This window comes from Chrysoperla carnea, chromosome 4 (assembly GCF_905475395.1).
Source record: "Chrysoperla carnea chromosome 4, inChrCarn1.1, whole genome shotgun sequence".
NCBI classification, from domain to species: domain Eukaryota; kingdom Metazoa; phylum Arthropoda; class Insecta; order Neuroptera; family Chrysopidae; genus Chrysoperla; species Chrysoperla carnea.
Genome location: NC_058340.1, coordinates 56,126,694 through 56,147,462, shown reverse-complemented (window position 1 = coordinate 56,147,462; position 20,769 = coordinate 56,126,694). Strand labels below are relative to the sequence as shown.

The 20,769-nt window shown below is 29.8% G+C and overlaps 1 protein-coding gene across 1 annotated transcript; it reads right to left on the bottom strand.

Annotated features, from left to right (window-relative positions):
• Positions 1-310: 310 nt before the first annotated feature.
• Positions 311-20,030, bottom strand: LOC123298812 (dipeptidase 1-like). Its single transcript, XM_044880909.1, has 2 exons — positions 18,691-20,030; positions 311-1,025 (listed from the first exon to the last, which is right to left on the bottom strand). The coding sequence occupies exons 1-2, from the start codon at positions 20,028-20,030 to the stop codon at positions 311-313; spliced, it is 2,055 nt and encodes a 684-aa protein (XP_044736844.1).
• Between the last annotated feature and the right edge of the window lie 739 nt (positions 20,031-20,769).

Here is a 20,769-nt window from a genome sequence, read left to right as displayed (position 1 = left end):
TCCATTTATCTAAAAATTCTATCCCGCATTTAAAACCCGAAAAAAATGCAGTTAACCACACATTCCTTTAAGTCCCGACAAATGCCCGTGGACAAAATAAGTGTGTGTGGTTACCTTAATGTTTAATGTACATAATATTAACGTATTTTTAAAACGAATAAGCTTTATAATGAATAATAATTACTGTAGTATTTCATTTTAATTGATTCGCAATCGACAGTATATTATGTTTACTTCGGATAAAATTTTGAAACTAATTTTACGTGTTAACCGATGACGATGCCGCTGATGGACACCCTAAATGCCGATGTCAGGAATGATCATATTGGCATTTAGGTGCATCATCTGGTAGATCAGATGGAGGATGTATATCTTCTGCTGGTGGCACAGCAGCTAATTTCCATCCATCACGTATTTTTTCCACATCACTGAACACACGTAGTATATTTAAACCAGCTAATTTTAAAATATCATTTTCAGTCCATCCTGGTTCCGCTAATAATGTTGATAATAATTGTGGATATTTGGAGACATCGCTTAAGCCACTTGGTGTTGCATTAATGCCATCATATCCAGCCCCTAAACCTACATAATCAATGCCAGCGACTTTACGAATATGCTTTATATGGCTAATCACATCGTTCATTGATGCGATTTCTGTTCCATTACAATTCACTAAATTCGCATAAAAATTAACCATAACAACTCCACGATTTCTTGGTAATAATTTTAATATATCATCTGGCACGTTACGTGTTGAATTACATACAGCATATGCACTTGAATGTGAAAATATTACTGGTGCTTTTGTCACATTCAAAGCTGCACGTATTGTTGCCACCGAAGTATGCGATAAATCAACCATCATACCTAACCGATTCATTTCACGTATAATACTTAAACCAAATGGTGTTAAACCTGGTGGACCATTATTACCCTCTGGTAACGGTTCTACGAAGCCATCTTCATGTATACTGGAACTTTCTGCCCATGGTGTATCACATGTATGTGTTAACGTTACATATCTGTGAACAAAAATTAATCATAATTATTAACTTCATAAGAGGACTGAGGAGGATTTTGGGTATAAAAATCGGAATATTAGGCCAATTAGGCCGAGTTACGAATTGTACGTGTTGTTTTCGGTTACAGGTCAGAAGTTTTGTAATGTCTGGGGGGGGGTACCCACATAATATAGCGCCGAGTTTAATCGCCCGGAATCTGGGGACTGGAGTTATTAAATGAATTCGGCTGGATTGAAAGCAATGATACTTTGTTCCTTAGTTGATTTTCTATAACTTGATGCAAATTTTTGCAAATAAATGCGTAAAAATTCCTAAAAAAATTTTATTTTTCAATTGAATTTATTCATTTGCAAATAATTGTTTGTTATGAAATTAACCTTTCTATCTTGTAGCTGAAACCTCAACGAACAAAATTAAGTTTGGAACGTTTCATGCGACCTAATCGTTTTTTGCACAATTCCATTTTGCAATAAATGTCTGAAAAAAAGTTGTTGACTTTTGGCAGGCAGCAAGATTTGAGCTTTTATCCGATTGCAATCAGTTTGAAGGAAATCGAAAGGGTAAAATGTCAATTTTAATTAGCAATTTTGTTGCCTGTACCCATACTCAAAAATTCCTTAATTGCAAAATTAAGTTTGTCAACGAATTTTCAACTTAACAAGATGCGACTTAAAATTTGTAAAGGGCTTAAAAAACCGAAAATTTAAAAAAAATAGAGCTCTCTATTATGATTTGGGACCGAGCTATGGCCCATTTTGCGATTGTGACATTGAAATTGTTGTTACGAAAATAAAAAAAATTGCAAATTTTTCGTTAAATCGTATATAACCGTATCTTATGATCTTTTTTTCTCTCAGTCTAATATTTACACCCATATTCGCGATTTAAAGTTATAATCTAGTGGACCATCCCTTGAATGGTTAAAATTCAAATACAAAAAATGAGAGTTATTATTCCTGCAATCCTTACAAAAGTATTTTTTTTATATATTTGAGTATTCCTATCATCATGAAATATAGTTAGTTATATTAAGAATCTCAATTTGAGATACTCAAGAATAAAAGCGTAAACTTCGATGAGAAAATGGGATTATTTATAAGAAAATTTTTGATTTTCTAAAAAGCTCCATTAAAGATAGTACAATAAAAAAAAATACTTAAGGTAGTACTATCGGTAATTTAGACTTTGCATTCAGAATTTAATGAAACTTGGCATAGTTGTCCATTATTATATCATAATTAACCAGTTAAATTTTTAGAGGCCTTCAGAGAACTGAAAATCTGAACGTCCAGTTTTGTGAAATAAAATAAAATTTGTTATTTCCCATAAGGATAAATGTTTAAATATCTTTAAAATATCTTTGTTTCAGTTCAATAACGGACAACTATGCCAAGTTTCATTAAATTCTGAATGCAAAATCAATTACCGATAGTACTACCTTAAATAAAAAACACCCCTTAAAGTTGAAAACAATTTTGACATTATTTAAAAATTAAGATAACCTTATAAACTCATCACAAAATAATAAACTATATGAACAATATATTCAGAAATAAAAAAAATACAAAAAAAAATTAAATCATAACAAAATCTTTACAATAGCTGCATGAAAGCATGAAACTGTACGACGTTTTTATAATGAATTATGTAATTATTATAAAGTTAACATAATATAGTAATAGAGGAAAATGGGTAAAATGCGCAAGTAAACCAATCACAATATATAACAAGTGAAAAGAAACAATTGACTTTGTTAATTGTTGAAATACCATGCATAGTCAATGTTGATTTCTTTATCACATAACACATACAAAAATGTATAGACAGTGTAGATGCGCAATCGTTTGTTTTTTTGACGTCACGTAAATAACAAAAGATATTCACTTTTAAATAAACACACACACACTGATATACACTTATATTAATGCATACTATAAAATTTGCACCTAATTAACGCCCTCGTGGGTAAACAGTGATGTTTACGAAAAAATGTTTCAAACAAAAGTTGTTTAATTTTTTATAAGGAACATTTTTTACATTTAAACTTTTGTTCTATCTCTAACGGTTTACAAGATGGGTCCTACGGACCCAAGACCCAATTGACCTATGATGCTCATTTACGAACTTGACCTCACTTTTTACGTCCTGAGTACGCTGTAAAAATTTCAGCTCGATATCTTTTTTTCGTTTTTGAGTTATCGTGTCCACAGACGGCCGGACGGACGGACAACCAGAAATGGACTAATTAGGTGATTTTATGAACACCTATGACAAAATTTTTTTCCTAGCATCATTATTTTTAAGCGTTACAAACTTGGGACTAAACTTAATATACTATGTATATTTCATATATGCATGGTATAATAGTACAAGAGACATAAAGTCGATCTTCACCCATTTGATAACCAGTTGAGACATATTTTTGATGAAATTTTACTGATTTTTTGTTAAAAATTTTACCTATCATATTTTTTCTATCGAAAAGTGTTCATGGCTATTTTTAATTTAAATAATTTTAATTAATTTTTTCCATGAAAGGTTTTTCTAAGCCAAGCCTATACCATTATTTTCGTTATAAAAATATCTTAACTAACGGATCGGTGTAGTTACTTATATTGACTTATCTGTTCATACTTGATGAGGTAACTTCACCAATCTGTTAGCTAATCGAAATTAGTATCAGAAGAAAGATAATTTAATTACGACATTAATGGTATGAGCTTGTCTGAAAAAAAACTGTTCATGGAAAAAATTAATTAAAATTAATTATATTAAAAATAGCCATGAACTCTTTTCGATAGAAAAACTGTAATAGGTATGTTTAAAAATGTCTCATCTGGTTATCAGATGGGTAAAGATCGACCTGAAATTTAACTGAAATTTAACTGAAATTTCAAATAATTGTTTCTCTGCGAAAAAGGATTGAACCCAGATTTCAATAGATCATTTGAAACCTTGTACATTTTTATTTTTGATACCAATGCCAAAATCTATTATCATCTCCTACCGATTTATACCGAAGGTTGAAAGAAAGATAAATGAAATATCTTAATTTTGAAGAATGTTTGCTTTGTGAAAAGGTTTGAGCTTTTTTGAGAGAGCTATATATTGTCCAATAGTATAAGAGACAGTATAAGGTCGTTCTTCACCTCCCCACCATCAACCAGATCTTCTGATACCAATTTCGTATTTTTCCAACGTTTCTAACTTTTTTTCCAGATGTTTCTGTAATCTAGGAAATCTTTTTAGATTTTTTTTTTTATAAGGTGGCCAGTGATATATGAGGCATACTGTATAGTCGAATGCTTTCTTTAGTATCTATGCTCATACAAAGACTAGCATATTCACAGTAAAGATAGAGACAGTTGAGTATAGTAAGTACTTATTCAACAATCAACATAGCCTATATAAGTAGTTGTGTCTATAGCTACATGATTGTATATTATACAGGTGATTTTTGTATACAAATCTTCTCGAATCATATGTAAGTACCGTTAAATGAATACAACTATGATTTTTTTTCTTCTTTGAATTTCTTCTATGATATTAAGAAAAATTTGTATTTAAAAAAAAGTAGATTTTTACCCGACTGAGTAACGGAAAGGAGTGATAATGTGTTCATCAGTCTATATATGTGTGCTCCTATATGTCACACTAGAGACCAAACGCGTGGACCGATTTTGATAATTCAGACGTCAATCGATTTGCCTTAGCCTTGCGAGTGAAGATATGAAAATCATGATAGTTAATATGGTGACTACCAGACGCCATATTGTGAGAAAGCATACAATTAAAGTCGCCAAATACAATCAAAAATCCTGTTAAATATAAACTGAAAAGAAAAAAACAAGTTAAACAGTTTACATAGCGACTTTACCAGTCGGGACCCATTAAAATTTACATCTTCAAATCTTCCTAATAATGGGTCCCGACTGTTTAAGTCGCTATGTAAACTGCTGAATTTGTTTTTTTTTTCTTTTCAGTTTATATTTAACTTCGTCGGGTTTTTTGTTTTTTTAAATTTAAATTAAAAAGTCTTTTTTTTTAAGTAAAAAATTAAAAATCACTTGTATATACACATATATTATTGCACATATACTTATATATATTATTCTATGATGTTATTATTACATAAACAATGAAAATTAAATGAGCAATCGATCACAATATACATTTGCTCATATCTAGTAAACAACCTCATTATTGAAAACCACCCCTAAATTCATAATAATAATAATATATTCATCATATAACATATACATTCATATACCATATATATATAAGGTAAGATGTGGTACCTAGAGTACTATGCACCTTCAATCATACTGCATTTCTTGGCAAATATTGCAATTTACTGGGCAGCTTTTTTTATTGAAATGGCGGTATTTTATCAGAACGCTGGCTAGAGTCAGTTTTTGTTTTCGAATAAACTAACGCAAAAATGGGAAAAGCTTGTTCTGATGTCTATTGGGAAGGTGGCCATTGTATAATATTGTTTTATAAATAATCCTCAAGGTAAATCTTTTGGCTGTTTAGTCGCATCAATGAATATTTTTACTCGGGATATTATTTAAAATCAGAAACATTTCGGAGGGGGGAATTAATCCGGAGAGGGAATAGGCAATGTCTTGACTGATGTATTGACGCCCAGCCTACATCGCTAGTGATAGAAGTTTGAAACATCGAAATTCATCCCCTAAAAGGACGAAATGGGGAATGAAAGTTTGTATGGAAATAAATACAGTTCACTACTTAACCGATTTTAAAAACTCTTTCACCTATAGAATGCTTTATTATCAGCAATTGAAATGGGCTATATTTCATTTTCAAAAAAAATTAAGATTCCGTACCAAAAGAAAAAATCCTTTAAATAGTGAAACCGAAATTTTTGAGTTCACCACGTAACCAATTTTAAAAATACTTTCATCTATAGAATGCTACATTATTAGCAAGTTACATGGCCTCATTTTCTTTTCAAAATTATTAGGAATTTGCACTAAAAGTTACAATCCATTAAATAGTGAAGAAAGGGAAGCTAAGAGGGCTATAACGTGGATAACTGCTAGTTATTTATCTTGTTTAAACAATATTTGTGCAAATTATGTAAAAAATTTACTCTTATATATTTTAACTTAATAACGATAAAAATGAATTTGAACTTTTGGTGTGGAACCCTAACTTTTTTGAAAATAAAATACAAACCATGTTAATTGATGATAATGTAGCATTCTTCAAATAAAATTGGTGTTAGTGATCTCAGGTACAATGGTATGTGCTTTATGGTAGATTATGATTTTGTACTAAGAAAGATACATAATATTCCATGGTTTTCATCAATAGATGTTTTCTGTTCATTTTCTCGAAGAAAGTACTTAGTGTTTTTGGATAACAATGCTTTAAGCCTTAGATCATATATTTTAAATAGATAAGCCCAGTGTATACCAAGTATATATATTTTGGCGTCACAGAGTAGATTAAGAAAGATGAAAATACAATATTCAAACAGCTGACGGAGAAACACCATTTTGGAGGCCTGGTATTCAATGATCGTATAACCGGAATCAGCTGCTTCAATGATGTGTTTATATTTCAAATTCACATGTGCTTAAAATAAATAAATAAAATTTTATTTTGTTTTAACGTTCAAACGAGTAATATTGTTAGATAATTTTGTGTTAATTCTATGAAAAAAAATTTTAAAAATGGTAAAATGGTAATTTGTTCAAAATATACTGTTTTAACTTTATTTAAAAGTGGTATAATCTTATTTTAAATACGCGCCAGGATATTATGTTGTATATTAAGACATGCGTATTATGACCAGGCCTCGACATTTATTATCCTTGTCAATCTACTTTGAGACGTGGTTCTCACTCTGTTGGCAATTCCAGTAGTGAATTTTCAAAGCTTTAAACAGATAAAATTTCCGTTGTGATAGTTTAATGCATGGTTTTAAAAAGTACATTTATGCTAATATTTCGATGTTTTGATTCTGGGTTGGAACTACACCTTCCCTTACTATAAACTTACTATGTTTAATTATAAATTAATAATATTGTATTAATAATATATTTTATAAATACAAAATGATTGATCGCATCTCATTCTCATACTTGGTAATATATTAAAAAACTTTTGTTGAATTTTTTTTATGTTAGCATTCTAAACCTCTTATCATCTAAGTCCGAAATGAGGCTATATTTATAATACGCTTTAATAATTCAACCTTGGTATCGTTAAGATTTCGTTCCCTGCCCCTATGAGACAGAAAAGGTGCTTTGTTAAATGATTAATACATACTTGAAACTTTGTGAGTGGCTTCTTTTTGGCAAGTCTACCAAACTCTCTCTTCGACTTTTTCGAGAGAGTGCTGCGTTTTCAAATGAGCATGATATCGTAATATTTAAACTATCGATTTGAAAAAACGTTGCAGGGAATTTGTCGGACACAGTGAATACTTAATAACATTAATAATTATTTAACAACAAAATATTTTGTCCGACAAAAATACTGCATCGATGAGCTTGTCTACTATATCGAACATGCCCGTTCTTAAGTATTTTTGTTTTTCAATACATACATAGTTCACTTTTGCTGAATTGCTTAATAATTATTAATGTTATTAAAGGGTCATAGTGTCCGAAAAATTCCATGTCTCGATTTTTTAGACCGATAGCTTAAATATGCCGTTAGCATGCTCATTGGAAAACGCAGCACTTTCAAAAAATTTCGTAGAGAGAAGTTTGATAAGCTCACCAAAAAGGAAACCACTCACAAAGTTTCAAGTATGTATTAATTTTTTTTACAAAGGTTGTATTAGATAAGAAAGACGATATTGCATGCACTCACCATAAAATCCGATTTAGGAATGTTCATTTTTGAATTACGTGTTCGTTTAAAAGAATCTAATTTTTTCCAGAACTTGCCTTTAAAATGTCTTAAAATGTCTTGTTCTTGCCTTTAAAATGTCTTGTTCTGGGTAATTTTGATTTTAATTGTAATTTTCAAGTCAAAAACTTTTTCACGGGTCGGGTGAGTTGGAATAGTTGCAACAAAAATCTAAACTAAACGAAAAATTATTTCGATGTGTACATACCGTATACGAAGGTTGTGCTGAGATAGCACCAGATTTTCGCCTCATAAATTATATAATATATATTATGCTTATCATACATATATATCTGTTTCTTGATAAAACAATTTAAACTTTGCCAAATTACGTGATAAACTTTTTTATTTATAGACAAGAACTTTTTAAAGAAACTGTAGAATGTAGAATTTCTATTTCAATACATATATTTTCTATTTTGAAAAGCAATTTTCCTTTAAGTACTCTTTTTTGTTCTAAACATAATGATCAGTTTTAAAATGTACAAATTTTCTGTAAAGTTTTTAATTTTCTAATACAAATACATTTATATTAAATATTGAATTTTTAAGAGGTCCCGAATGCGAATATACGATTTAAACAAATTCCTTTTTCTATGGCTATGAGTTTCCACGGATCTGTGGGATATTTTGCTTTTTGGCTAACCCTGTGATTGCGTTCATTCACTGATCCACGTGGAAGTGGTTTTCATAATGGCCGAATTGTTTTGGTATAGAACCAAAAAAATTCAACATAATTTTGGGTTCCTCCCGACGAGTCAGTTTAATAAATATTGTGGGCGCAATTAAATATGTCTGATATATATTAAAACTGTGAAAGTTTGGATGGATGTATGGACGAATGCATGTTTGTTACTCTTTCACGTAAAAACTACCGAACGGATTTAGATGAAATTTGGCACAAAGTAAGTTTATAGTCTTGAATAGCATATAATGGTTCCAGTGGATAACCTAGTAGTCAGAAATGGCATAAGCTAATTAATATTCCGGAAAAATGCACTGTGGGTTAGCATACAGGAACCGTGTTTTGTAAAACTTTTTAGTGCATTTTTCTCAAGAAGGATTGATTAATTTACACAGTAACGATAAAAACTCCCAAAATCACCATTTGTTTACTTCATCTAGAAAGTTCTGCTTAGCATACATGCTCAGGCAATTTACATCAATTGATTTGTACAATCAAATAGTAGAAGTAAATCGATGCATGTGCACGAAAGCATGGAATTTTCCCAAACTCCTATTATTCGACCATCACTTGAAAAATTGACCACTTACAACTTAATTTTAAGATCGTACTGTTTAAGGAGGCCTCGGGCATTAAGTCTAGCAATGGGCCTTTGAAGTCACGGGCATATAATTTTTGATTTTCATTTATTCATGGAATACATTTTTAGGTGAGAAAAAAATTGGAATTAGCATTCAAAATTGAGTGAACGCAATCAACAATATTGTTTAGCCCTGTATACTGTATTATAGTACATAACTTGTTTGCTAATGTAATTAAATCGTGATGTATATAATAAATAATAAATTATTTATTTCATTGATTGATTCATAAATTATGTATCCAAGATGTAAACATTATACAAATTTATGGTCAATGCGTTTTAATTTATGGTTCAACACTCATTTTATTAAATAAAATTAAGGTCATACTTGTTTCACCCCATTTCTTTTTATATGTAACTAAAAAATTTTTATTTCATTATTATTATTGTTATTTTATTATTTTATATATAGGTCAAATTTCAAATACATTTAATTTATTATCTTAAAATATTCATGAAAATTATTATAAGGTATATTATACTTCAGACTATAGAGAATTTTTTTCTGCATTAAATTACAGGAGTTATTTTATTATTTAAATAGGTTTAGTATCACGTACAAAATGTAAATGCACAAAATCCTTACAAAAATTGGCAGAGGAAGTGCCTCCATTTTATGGGAAACTGTTTTATTCTATATCTCCATAACTGTACACTTTAGACCAAAAATGGCAATAGGCTTTATTGTAGATAATTAAATTACCTACTTTTTTGTACACAATTTTTTTTTGCTGTACTTATACGACTATGACGATTTACTTATTGATTACTTGACCGATATGTCTTCTAACATTTGTTTAAACAAGAAATTGATAATTACTTTTAAATCGAAAAATTTTCAAAATTGTCAATGGCTGGTCGCTGCTTTTGCAGGTCAGAAGGCAAACTATTTATTGCTAATTATGTCACCAACGGTAACATTTTACATATATCTTGAATTTCTATCATTACGCTATGTACACTTCTTTTTTATTTACCTTGCACCCGGTGGTTGCAACATTAAACGCGTTATATCTTCATAAATATTAATTTTAGAAAAAAATGTTTAAAGTAAATGTTTTAGCAAATTTGTAGATTTAAAAGTTAAGTTATTATCAGTTTCTTGTTTAAACAAATATTAGAAGACATATCGGTCAAATAGTCAATAATTAAATCGTCATAGTCGTATAAGTCATAAAAAAGGTAGGTAATTTAATTATCTACAATAAAGGTTGTTACCATTTTTGGTCTAAAGTGCATGGTTATGCAGATATGGCCTAAAACGGTTTTACTTAAAACGGAGGCACTTCCCCCGCCTGTTTTTGTAAGGATTTTGTATATTTACTTTGAGTACGTGATATTGAATCTATTTAAATAAAAAAAATAACTCCTGTAATTTAATGCAGAAAAAAATTCTCTTTAGTCTGAAGTATAAGGTATATTATATAAATATAAAATTATTGACATAATACTATAACTGATTGTGAATATGAAGAAGAATATTTCGTTGCTTAAGGGGATGGAGAATATAAAAATAAATCAATTTTTACGTCTTGACAGTAAATTATTGTTTTCTCGATCTCGAAAAACGAAATTGAAAATTTTGTGGTCAATTTTTTACGTTTTGCGATTTCTAAAACAAGTAAATGTTAATTTCAAAGATTTAATATGCTTATTATAATTTAGTTTGATTCGAAAATCGTAAAAATTCTGAACCTAATCGTTCACGATAACATTTGAGATGCACCAGATGGAGTGTTACCTTTTTGACAAGAATTACATCCTTAACTCTGATCTGAAATATATAATATTCTCGGATAATGTTCCTGGAGTTAGATTCCATGAAGCGTTATGTTTTTAACAAGAGGTGGATCTTTTTACTTGATCCGTGGCTGATTAGAACCTCACATACGCCACTACCAAGCTTTCCGATCAATATTGTATACGATATCCTTACTGAAGAATCGAAAGATGCACAACTTAAAACAATTACATTCAGTGTCATGAGGATGATGATAATTTCGGACTCCTGGTAAGGATTCTGATAAAAATCGTTTTCAATATCCTTACTCGTGAAATCTATTAAATTATCGATAACAAAATTTTATATACATGATAAATTCCAAAAAAAAAAGCCTATAAAACGTTTCATGCGGTAAATATTTCTATTATACTAATACTTATCGGAGGTGTTTAAAATTTTTTATTTCCTCGTCATTCTATGTCCCGTTTTTTCTGTCCTCCAAATTAATTGTATTGATACGCGGTCAAACTTACAATTAATTTTTTGGGTGCGTCTATTGCCAAATTTTTATCTCGTGATTCAAAATAAATTTGAAATTTCAACTGATGACCTGGGTTCTATGAAAAATCATTCTTGTTAACAGTAAAGTAGTAGTAGGTGTACAGTTTTTGGTCCAAACGTGAATTTGGCCCAAAAATTTCTAAAATATGAGTATCTAGGTGCAGGGAGAGTAGCATCCCTGCATTCCTTCGGTACGGCTATGTGTATACGGTAAAATGAAGGAGTAGTAAAACAGAGGTGGTAAGTACAAAATGTTTTCAAAAAAAATAAGCTTGGTTAGGTATAACGTTGCACTTAAGGCATTATCGTGGTAAACTCATGAGAACACGGGAATTATTCAATAAATATCTACATAAAGTACTTTTAACCCACGTGGATATATATGCAAAGGAAAGAGATCCCCAATCCATAAATAATTCTATTTGAAACTTGAAAATATATGTTTTGTTTTAATGGAAGGATATTTTTACACTTTAAGAAGATCATCTTTGATTAAAATAAAAATTTTAATTTACGTTTGAAATCATGAAAATAAACTTTATTGCACCATAGCCAACAAAAAAAAAAAAGGAAAATACAAGAAAACACGAATAACACCGTAACACGTTACGCTACTATTCGTTGTGTGCGTAGTCATGGTAGGGATAATAAAATCGATGCCAGCGCTTTAAGTGAAAAATTTTGGAGATAAAGTGGGCTGTTATGACTAATTTGCAATTATTTACATGTTAATGATATAGAAACTGTCAAATTAAAATGATTGAAAAACACTAATTAATTAAACTTAATGCATTAAAAATTGTGAAAATAAGAAATCAAATTGTACAAATATTATTTTTCAAATGTTAATTATCGTAATTATTTATTTAAATTTGTGAAACAAGAATATTAAATTTTAAATGTAAGTTTTCAATGCAATCCACACAATTATATATGCATCCATTAATTCTATAATTAAAGTAGTGTATCGTTGTCATGGAAACGAAATTCACGCTCGGAGCGAATAGTAGAGACTAGTATACTAAAATCTAATTACATTTTTATGTGTAAAAATTTTTATTTTTTGATACTATGTATGTGCTTTTTAAAGCTCTTGAGATGCTTTATGTGGATATTTGTTGATGGCAAACTTGAAATTCGTTCATTTTTGTTCTGACTATTCAGAAATACGTTTTTTACCGAACGTCGTAATACATAGTATAGCATTTTTATGAATAAAGGAAAAAATTTGATATCGTTGGAAACTTAAATACAGAAGATTTTTTAGGCGAAAAACGCGGTAGATAGATTTTAGATTCCTTGAATTTGACCTTAATTTTCAGGCTGATCAGAGATGTTCATCTATTTCTTATCAATAACAAGTTCGAGTAGACTTTAAGATAACGTTTTTTTTTATATCAATGTGTTTTATGAAAAAATAGTTAACTTCCTCGGAGTTTTATACCACCAATAGCTGAACTAAAATCTTTTAAAAGGGTGAATTCTACGAAAATTTAAAATGTAAAGAATGTATATTCGCTCACACGCATTGATCCTGCGCTAAGGTAAAAATAGCTAAGCGCTCGATCCTCTGCGCCGTCAATTTCAAAACGGTTCAACGTATAACAAAACTTTCAGTGCAGGGTCAATATTTATAAAAACCATATAATAGACAAGGTCAATCGTGAATCCCATTCTATTATGAGGTTTCTTCCATAATTATCCATTAAATACTAATTAAATATTTATTTAATACCTTATATTAATAAATATTGAAGGCAAAAGATTTTCTTTTGAAGTCGGTTTTTTGTTTGTTAAAAGTTTTTTTTATTTTGACTAAGATGACCGGGTTATATAAATGATATTGAAATTGATATTAATATCAGTCATTGCACTCATTATCTGGTTTGATTGTCCAGCTGCTACATGAATAGGCTTTACGAATATAAGTAGTTTTATTACACAGTAATCTTTATATACTTTAAGATGTATTATATGGATGAAAATTTCTGTTTTGTATTTTATGTGCTTGTAATTGATTTTAAAATTTCATTTTCATTGATACTTATTGATAAGAAGAAAATAAAAAAAAAGGATCATAAATTTCCTTACAACATATCCGAATGTTAACAAAATATTTCAATCCGCCTTCTGTGATATAAATCGAATTTTTATAAGTCAATCGGAAATGATTTTTAGTCCGAAATGAACTTTTCTAATGCTCCTGGTGTACTTTTAGTAGAAAAAAGAGTTTTTAGTAGAAAAGTTACTAAATATTTTAAAATAGTTAAAACAAGTGAAATTTAAAAAATTAAAAAAAACCCCGGCAAATGCGTTTCATTCCTTATAGTCCGATTTTTGTAAACTTAGCTTTAAATTTTCTCTCTCTGTTTAAACGTATAACACTCCTTCTAAAATCAATATCAAAGTGATGGTCAAGGGCATTAGATGAGATGAAAATAATACGTAGAGAGCTATCATTTTTTGGGACAAATTTTTGGAAATATTTTAATTGAATTTGAAAAAATTTGAGTTGACTTTGTTCTTTTGAATTATTGTTTTGAATTACCCAAATATTTTACCATTTCACTTTTCGAAATGAATTGAGCCATAGTTATTTGATCATTCATTTCCATAGTAATTATTTACATGTTAAAATTATATGTCACGCCTTTTCCAAACTGAATCGATTTTGATCAATTATAGTTTTCTGGGTACAGAAACCTAAGCTCTTAAAACATACCCCTTGAAACATAACTAACAACACTTTCCGTTAAATTACCTCTCAAATGAAACCAAAAAAATTAAAATCGGTTAATGCTTTCAGGTGCTACGATGCCAGAGACAGACAAACACACAGACATAGATATATAGCGGTCAAACTTATAACACCCGTTTTTTAGTTCGGGGGTTAAAGAAAACTTACCTTCTATTATTGCTTTTTTGGGTTCAAATCTTGTGGCGCACTATTAATTCACTTCAAATTAAATTCCTCGTTTCCTCATGTGCTTTAATCTCACGACATGCCGAAACCTTTTAGTCGTTTTTCTCGAAAGAATAATAACTTCAGATTTTTCCTAGATGTCCCTGAAGTGAGGTTTTACATCCACTCAATCGTAATATACTTCTAGTTATTAATTAAGGGGTTATATCCACTTAGAATTTCCAAACGATTTTTTTGCTTTCCGGACTGTACGTATATTTAAGTATATTCTCTGAAAATTTAACTGAGTGTAAACGTCTTTTGAAACTCAACGCGTTTTTCTCAAAACAACATTTCCAGAGTCGGAGAGCAAGATTTCTCCTAAACGGCTCTAAAGAATTTGGAAATTTGGACTATTCCTTCGATTAATACCTGTATTCATCTATCGACTAAAAAATTTTATGGGCGTTTTCTTTTTGGTTTTTCCAAACCGGCAGAAATAACTAGTCGGAACCTCATTTACATGAAAGACATTTAAGTTCCGCTTTGGATTAGTGATATTATTTTGTTTTAATTCCTATTATATAAGAATTGGACCTCCTTTATAGTACCTGATCATACCCCTTAGTAACCACCCTTAACAATTTATGAGTGAATACATGTAAATTAAAAAAGTCACACAATCGAAATGATTGCAAAAGAAGATTATTTCTTGCATTTTTTACATAAAAGATATAAAGCTTAGTATTAGTTTTTGTAAGAAACATATGTAAAATTTGTTCATTTGTTCTCTGACAGATAATATTTGTACCTTCAAGATATTTTTATTTCTGAGACATATAAAACAAGAACTGGATTATATGTATCTATCATAAATCAATCTCGACATATAATCACAAAACATTGTTTTTAACAATCAAAAAATGATAAAAAATTATTTTATGATATGTGCTATAATCTCATATTCGCTTTGTCCAGTATATATCCAATAAGTTACATAAATGTTATAAATTTGAGTAATAGGACTATTCATAATGCAGTTGCGGAATGGAAATCAGGGTGTGTGAAAGTAGAAAGGTTTGGAAAACTTTATGTCTTTGGGTACTGACGTAGGTAAGTGACATTTTTTTTTTAATATTAAGAGTCTAATAAAACCAATACCGAAGCGCTTAACTTTAATGAGAAAAATGGGCTTTAGCAAAAACTATATAATAATGTTTAAACTTTATCGAAAGAAAAAACATGATCATCCATAAACATTATGGGAATTTTCACCTAAATTGTTCGAATTTTTGATATATTCTAGTTCTAAATAATCTCAATGGACGCAACGTAAAATAATGAACAGTTTTGAATTGAACAGAGTTATTAAGAAGTTTTTCCTCTGCAATATTTTTATACCATGTATATCATCATCAATGTATGATTAGATCTTTAAAACTACGCAACGGATTTTCATGCGATTTTGTCAATAGAGAGCGATTTAAGAGGTCAATTAATATGTATAATACATCCATAATATCGTGGAGAAACATTGATAATTTTAGAGGTTTCTAATGTGATGTCGAAAGAGGTTTCTAATGTGTGTGTGTTTGTTTAGTACTATGTGCAATGAGGAAGTTAGAAAAAAGATACTCATATTACTTTGGGTGGAAGAGTGGCTATATTATAGAAAAATTTGTATATTATGAAATGAGAATAGTTTTTTTATTTAAAATTACTTCCATGCGTAAAATAAATATCATTAAATACTTGTGAAATATCATTAAATACTAATGAAAATAGAATGAAAGATTGCTTTAGCAGTTCGTAAAATGTGTAATAACTTCAAAATGTCAAAAATTCAGACAATTTAGGTAGGAACCATTTACATACTATATAAGTTTGAACGTTATCCTTTTATAAAAATCAGTTTCTTCACAATTTCATGGGCTTTAACTTTTTGGTATGGAATCCTAATTTTCTTAAAAATAAAATACATGTTACTCACTGACAATGTACATTTCTGTGAAGGTGAAATAATTTTTAAAATCGATCCAGTCGTTTTTGAGTTTATACATTACAAAAAAACAAACAAACAAATAAAGGAACAAAAGTTTTCTCTTATAATATTATAGCGTAGATGTACTTTAAGAGCTCCAAACCCATTTGGGGAGAGGGGGGAGTGTTCCAAACATATTTTTGTGGTTCGAAACTGAGAAAATTTTCAACTAGTCTAGAAAAGAAAAATCACTAACTTTCGAATATCTGAAAATAATAATAATTTAGTGTGAAGTAAGTGTTGAAAATTTCTAATAAAAATATTGCTCTTTATAAAATCTAGTTTTTGAAAATCTGCCATCATCATGCGCAATAAATATGATTTATATTTGAAATATAAAGTATATACATATAGTGAAGAATATGATGATGATAATCTTTGAAAATTCTTTTGATTTCCCATGAGATGCATGTGTGTGTGTGTAGGTAGGTACTCTTTTTACAATTTTGTTTTGTGCACTTTTTTTGTTGTTGTTGTTGGTGGTGGTGAAACTTCTTCGATAAAAAAAGCATCTGTATCACGCAAGAAATAGTAGTATAGTGTAGTTTTTAAAAGAGGCTATTCACATAATATACCTCCTACACAATATATTTTTATCACTATCAACTTTAATATCAGATTCCGTATCAAAATTTAGAATCGCGTAGGTGTTTTATGTGTTTATAAATATCTAAAAAAAAAGTTAGATGCAAATTTTAAGCCACAATAAGCTTTTCAAAAAAATTTTATGCTATACATATGCCCGTTCGATCCCTTCATATACATCTTATATTTTTTGGTTTAATAGCCAGACAAAAAAAAATTATTTGAATTTACTAAAGCTGATCATTTTAGAATTGGTTAAAGTGATTTTGTACACATACATACAGCGGTCAGTCAAGCGAACGATACAAAAGGGGTCAGATATATGTTATCGAAAGGTTATGATTGCTATGGTATTTAGATGAATTTACAAAAGCTAAAAATTATTATACAGGTTGTATATTGCATATAAATAACGGTTATAACAGTCAGTTAGTTAAATGTTAGAACAGGGCTGGTCAGTCTGCCCTAATGTATGTACAATAAATAAATAAGATTCAGTTATGATTGCCGTGGTATTTAAATGAATTTAGTAAAACTAAAAATTGTTATACATATTGTTTATTGCATATAAATAACTTTTATGACAGTCAGTAAGCTACACGGTAGAACATGGCTGGTCAGTCAGCCCTGATGCAGGGATTATTCGGAAGATAGATGCTATTTTCTTTTTCATGAAAATAATTTACTACATTAGCGTTTTGATTTTAGCAGACTTGTTCTAACATTTACCAAAGTCAATATATTTATTTCCATTCGAATTTTAACCGTTTTAACAACACTTATTTCTATCGATTCGTTAACTACCTGAATAAAACTCTATTGATTTTTATGATGCTCGTATTAAGGTGTTTCGATATCAAAACGAAAGTGTTACCAAAAAACAGAAATTTTGTGTGTCAGTTAATGAGTATTTAATACATCTTTTGGGTAAATTTCAAGTCGATTCTCTGTAAGGTTTACGAGAAATTTATTATTAAAAACAACCCTTTTAACATGGTGGTTATATGAAGAAGTCGTAATAAATGTTGGTTTTTTAGTCAATAAATGCTTTTAAAAATGTTTTACCATTTACATAACAAACTTTTATCAATATTTCTCAAGTTTCAAGCTCTAAAATCATACAAAAATTAAGAATCGTGTATAAAAATAAAAAAACATTGATTTGGTATTTAATTTCTCCTAAGCCGTATAGAGAATCCATTTGAATTTGTCACAAAATACGTATAAAAGGATGATTAATTGATAAATAAAATTTCAAATCTTTGGTTACTTTGGTAAATAAAAATAAAAAGAGAAATTTAAAATTTTATCAATTAATTAATCACTCTTGTATAGGTCTTTTGTGAAAAATTCATATTAATTCTCGGTTTATGAGAAATGTGCACTTTTTTTTGGCAAAAAAAAAACTGACTTTGATATTTAACTTCTCCTAAACGGTTAATAGAATCGCTATGAATTTTTCACCAAAGACGTATAAATACATGATTAATTGATAAACAAAATCATTTTCATTTTTTCGGCATCGAAATACCTTAAAAGTTCGTAATAATTTGATATCAAAACTTGGGGAATTTGTGATTCATGATAAACTATTGCAAAAGCGTGAATATAAACAAAATTTTGTTAAATATATTTACCTTGCACCCAGATCATAAAAACTTCTTAGCACACCCATTGAATTGCCTAACGAATGTCCACCTTCAATACCAATTAACGATGCAATTTTTCCCGTACGATGTACTTCCAATATTTCTCGTGCACTATACACAAGTTCTAAATCACGTTTATATACATTCACTAAACGTTTAATAACGTCAATTTGTTCTAATGTTAATTGTACCGCATCCAAATATTGTGATTCACATGGTACATACGCTGACCAAAATTGTGCACCAACAAAACCAGCACGCATTCGTGGTATATCCGTTTGAGACCATGGTGATTTAGACCATGGTTCAGAATTCTTTAAACTTTTACTTAAATCTAACATACGTAATCTATTATGGACAAATTTTCTAATATTCCAAGGCAAATCGTTATGTGCATCTATTAATGGGGAATCTTTTAATAATTTTTTTATAATATCCACTCTTTGTTTCTGTGTTAATAAACTATATTTATTTGTTATAATAACACTTTGATTTTGTTTACGATTATCACCGTTTAGCGCTGTTGTCGATGATGTCATATTAGCACGTTGATCCGGTAAATAAGTTTTATTCACAAGCATTGGTATCACTAGAGCTGCACTTAGTGCAGTTAATAAAAAACATAAAAATACACATAAACACCATGGGCGTCGATGATAAACAACTTCTTCTTCTTCACTGCTAACCGTTGAAAATGAATCATCTTGTTGGGCAAAATAACGTCGTGGATGATGTGTTAAATTATTTAATTGGGATATTGTAGTTCGACCGACATTACCAGCTTGCCAATAACGTATTGGTGATCGTGATGGAGGCTGTTGATGTGCTGCACGTGAAGGACTTGGTGATGGAACTCGAATACGCTCATAATCCACATAAATATAGTTACCAGAAGTACCAGCCGATGTACGACTTGGTGTATGATGTAATCCGGATGAACTTACACCTACATGAACTGGTGTATGTGTTATACTCGCTGAGACACTTGAAAATCCTGGTTCTTGAACATACACATGTGTTGGGGTATCGAAATTACTATATTGACGACGATTTGGATCTGGCGTTTGTGTTGCTGACGATGTACGTTGATGACGTCGCTCATGTATCGGTGTCTTTTTCGTTATTGTCGCTGGTAATACTTTATCTTCTGGTATTTTACGCTTTGGTGTTGGACCACCATAACCTAAATGATTACATGGACATGTACAATTTTGTATATGCTGTGTTAGATCAGGATCTAATGCGGTTGGTATTAATGTAGGAATGCCATTTGTTGCATGATATGTATTGTCTTCGGATGCTGTCCAAGGTGGTGGACCTGGACCCATTGTATGTTAATGATCTGTTGTTGATCTGATGCTGCAGATGATGATTTGAATGTAATGATAATAATAGATCCATTAACATTAGTGGACGTACTACTTAGAGGACACTTCTTCATTTATTTTCGCTAGTTGGACACAACTTTTGGTGGTGTTTGGAACAATATAGTTTTTATTTGTTTGATTGACGTTTGATGCATCATTCTTCTTGTAGACTGAACTGTAAAAAAAGAGAAATATTTCAATTTTTGTTTGAGATTTTTAATCTATTTATATTGTAGGGAAAACTAAGATTCAAGGTTTAAATGATAACAGTACTGTCCGATATACTATGGGAAATAAAATATTTGACCATGGAATTGTCTCCTCGTCCATAGGCAATATATAATATGTACTATGACATGAATGTTGAGCGACAATGTTGGGATCTCAAACTTTACGATCGCCTGAAGATTTGCTAATTCAAGCACAAAACGTAGCGTAAAATAAAAATTTCTACTCAACGGATTTTATTAATTGTTCCTCAATCCTCTTATCTTCATACAATAAAACGTGAGTTTTAGTTCATAAATGAGGTCAACATAGGTCAATTGGCTTTTCAGTCCATAGAAACCATTTTGTAATCCGTAAGAGAGAAAACAAAAGTTTAAATGTAAAAATATTTCTTATAAACTTTTGTTTGAAAATATTTTTTTCTAAGCTAATTTATTTAGAATATAAGTAGGCCATTTTAATCTATCTAGCT

Excerpts from the sequence above, each read along its gene's own strand:
- LOC123298812 (XM_044880909.1), bottom strand. The coding sequence starts at position 20,030 with ATGGGTCCAGGTCCACCACCTTGGACAGCATCCGAAGACAATACATAT. Across the intron at positions 1,026-18,690 it reads TTTTATGATCTGGGTGCAAG|ATATGTAACGTTAACACATA; the intron begins GTAAATATATTT and ends TTTTGTTCACAG.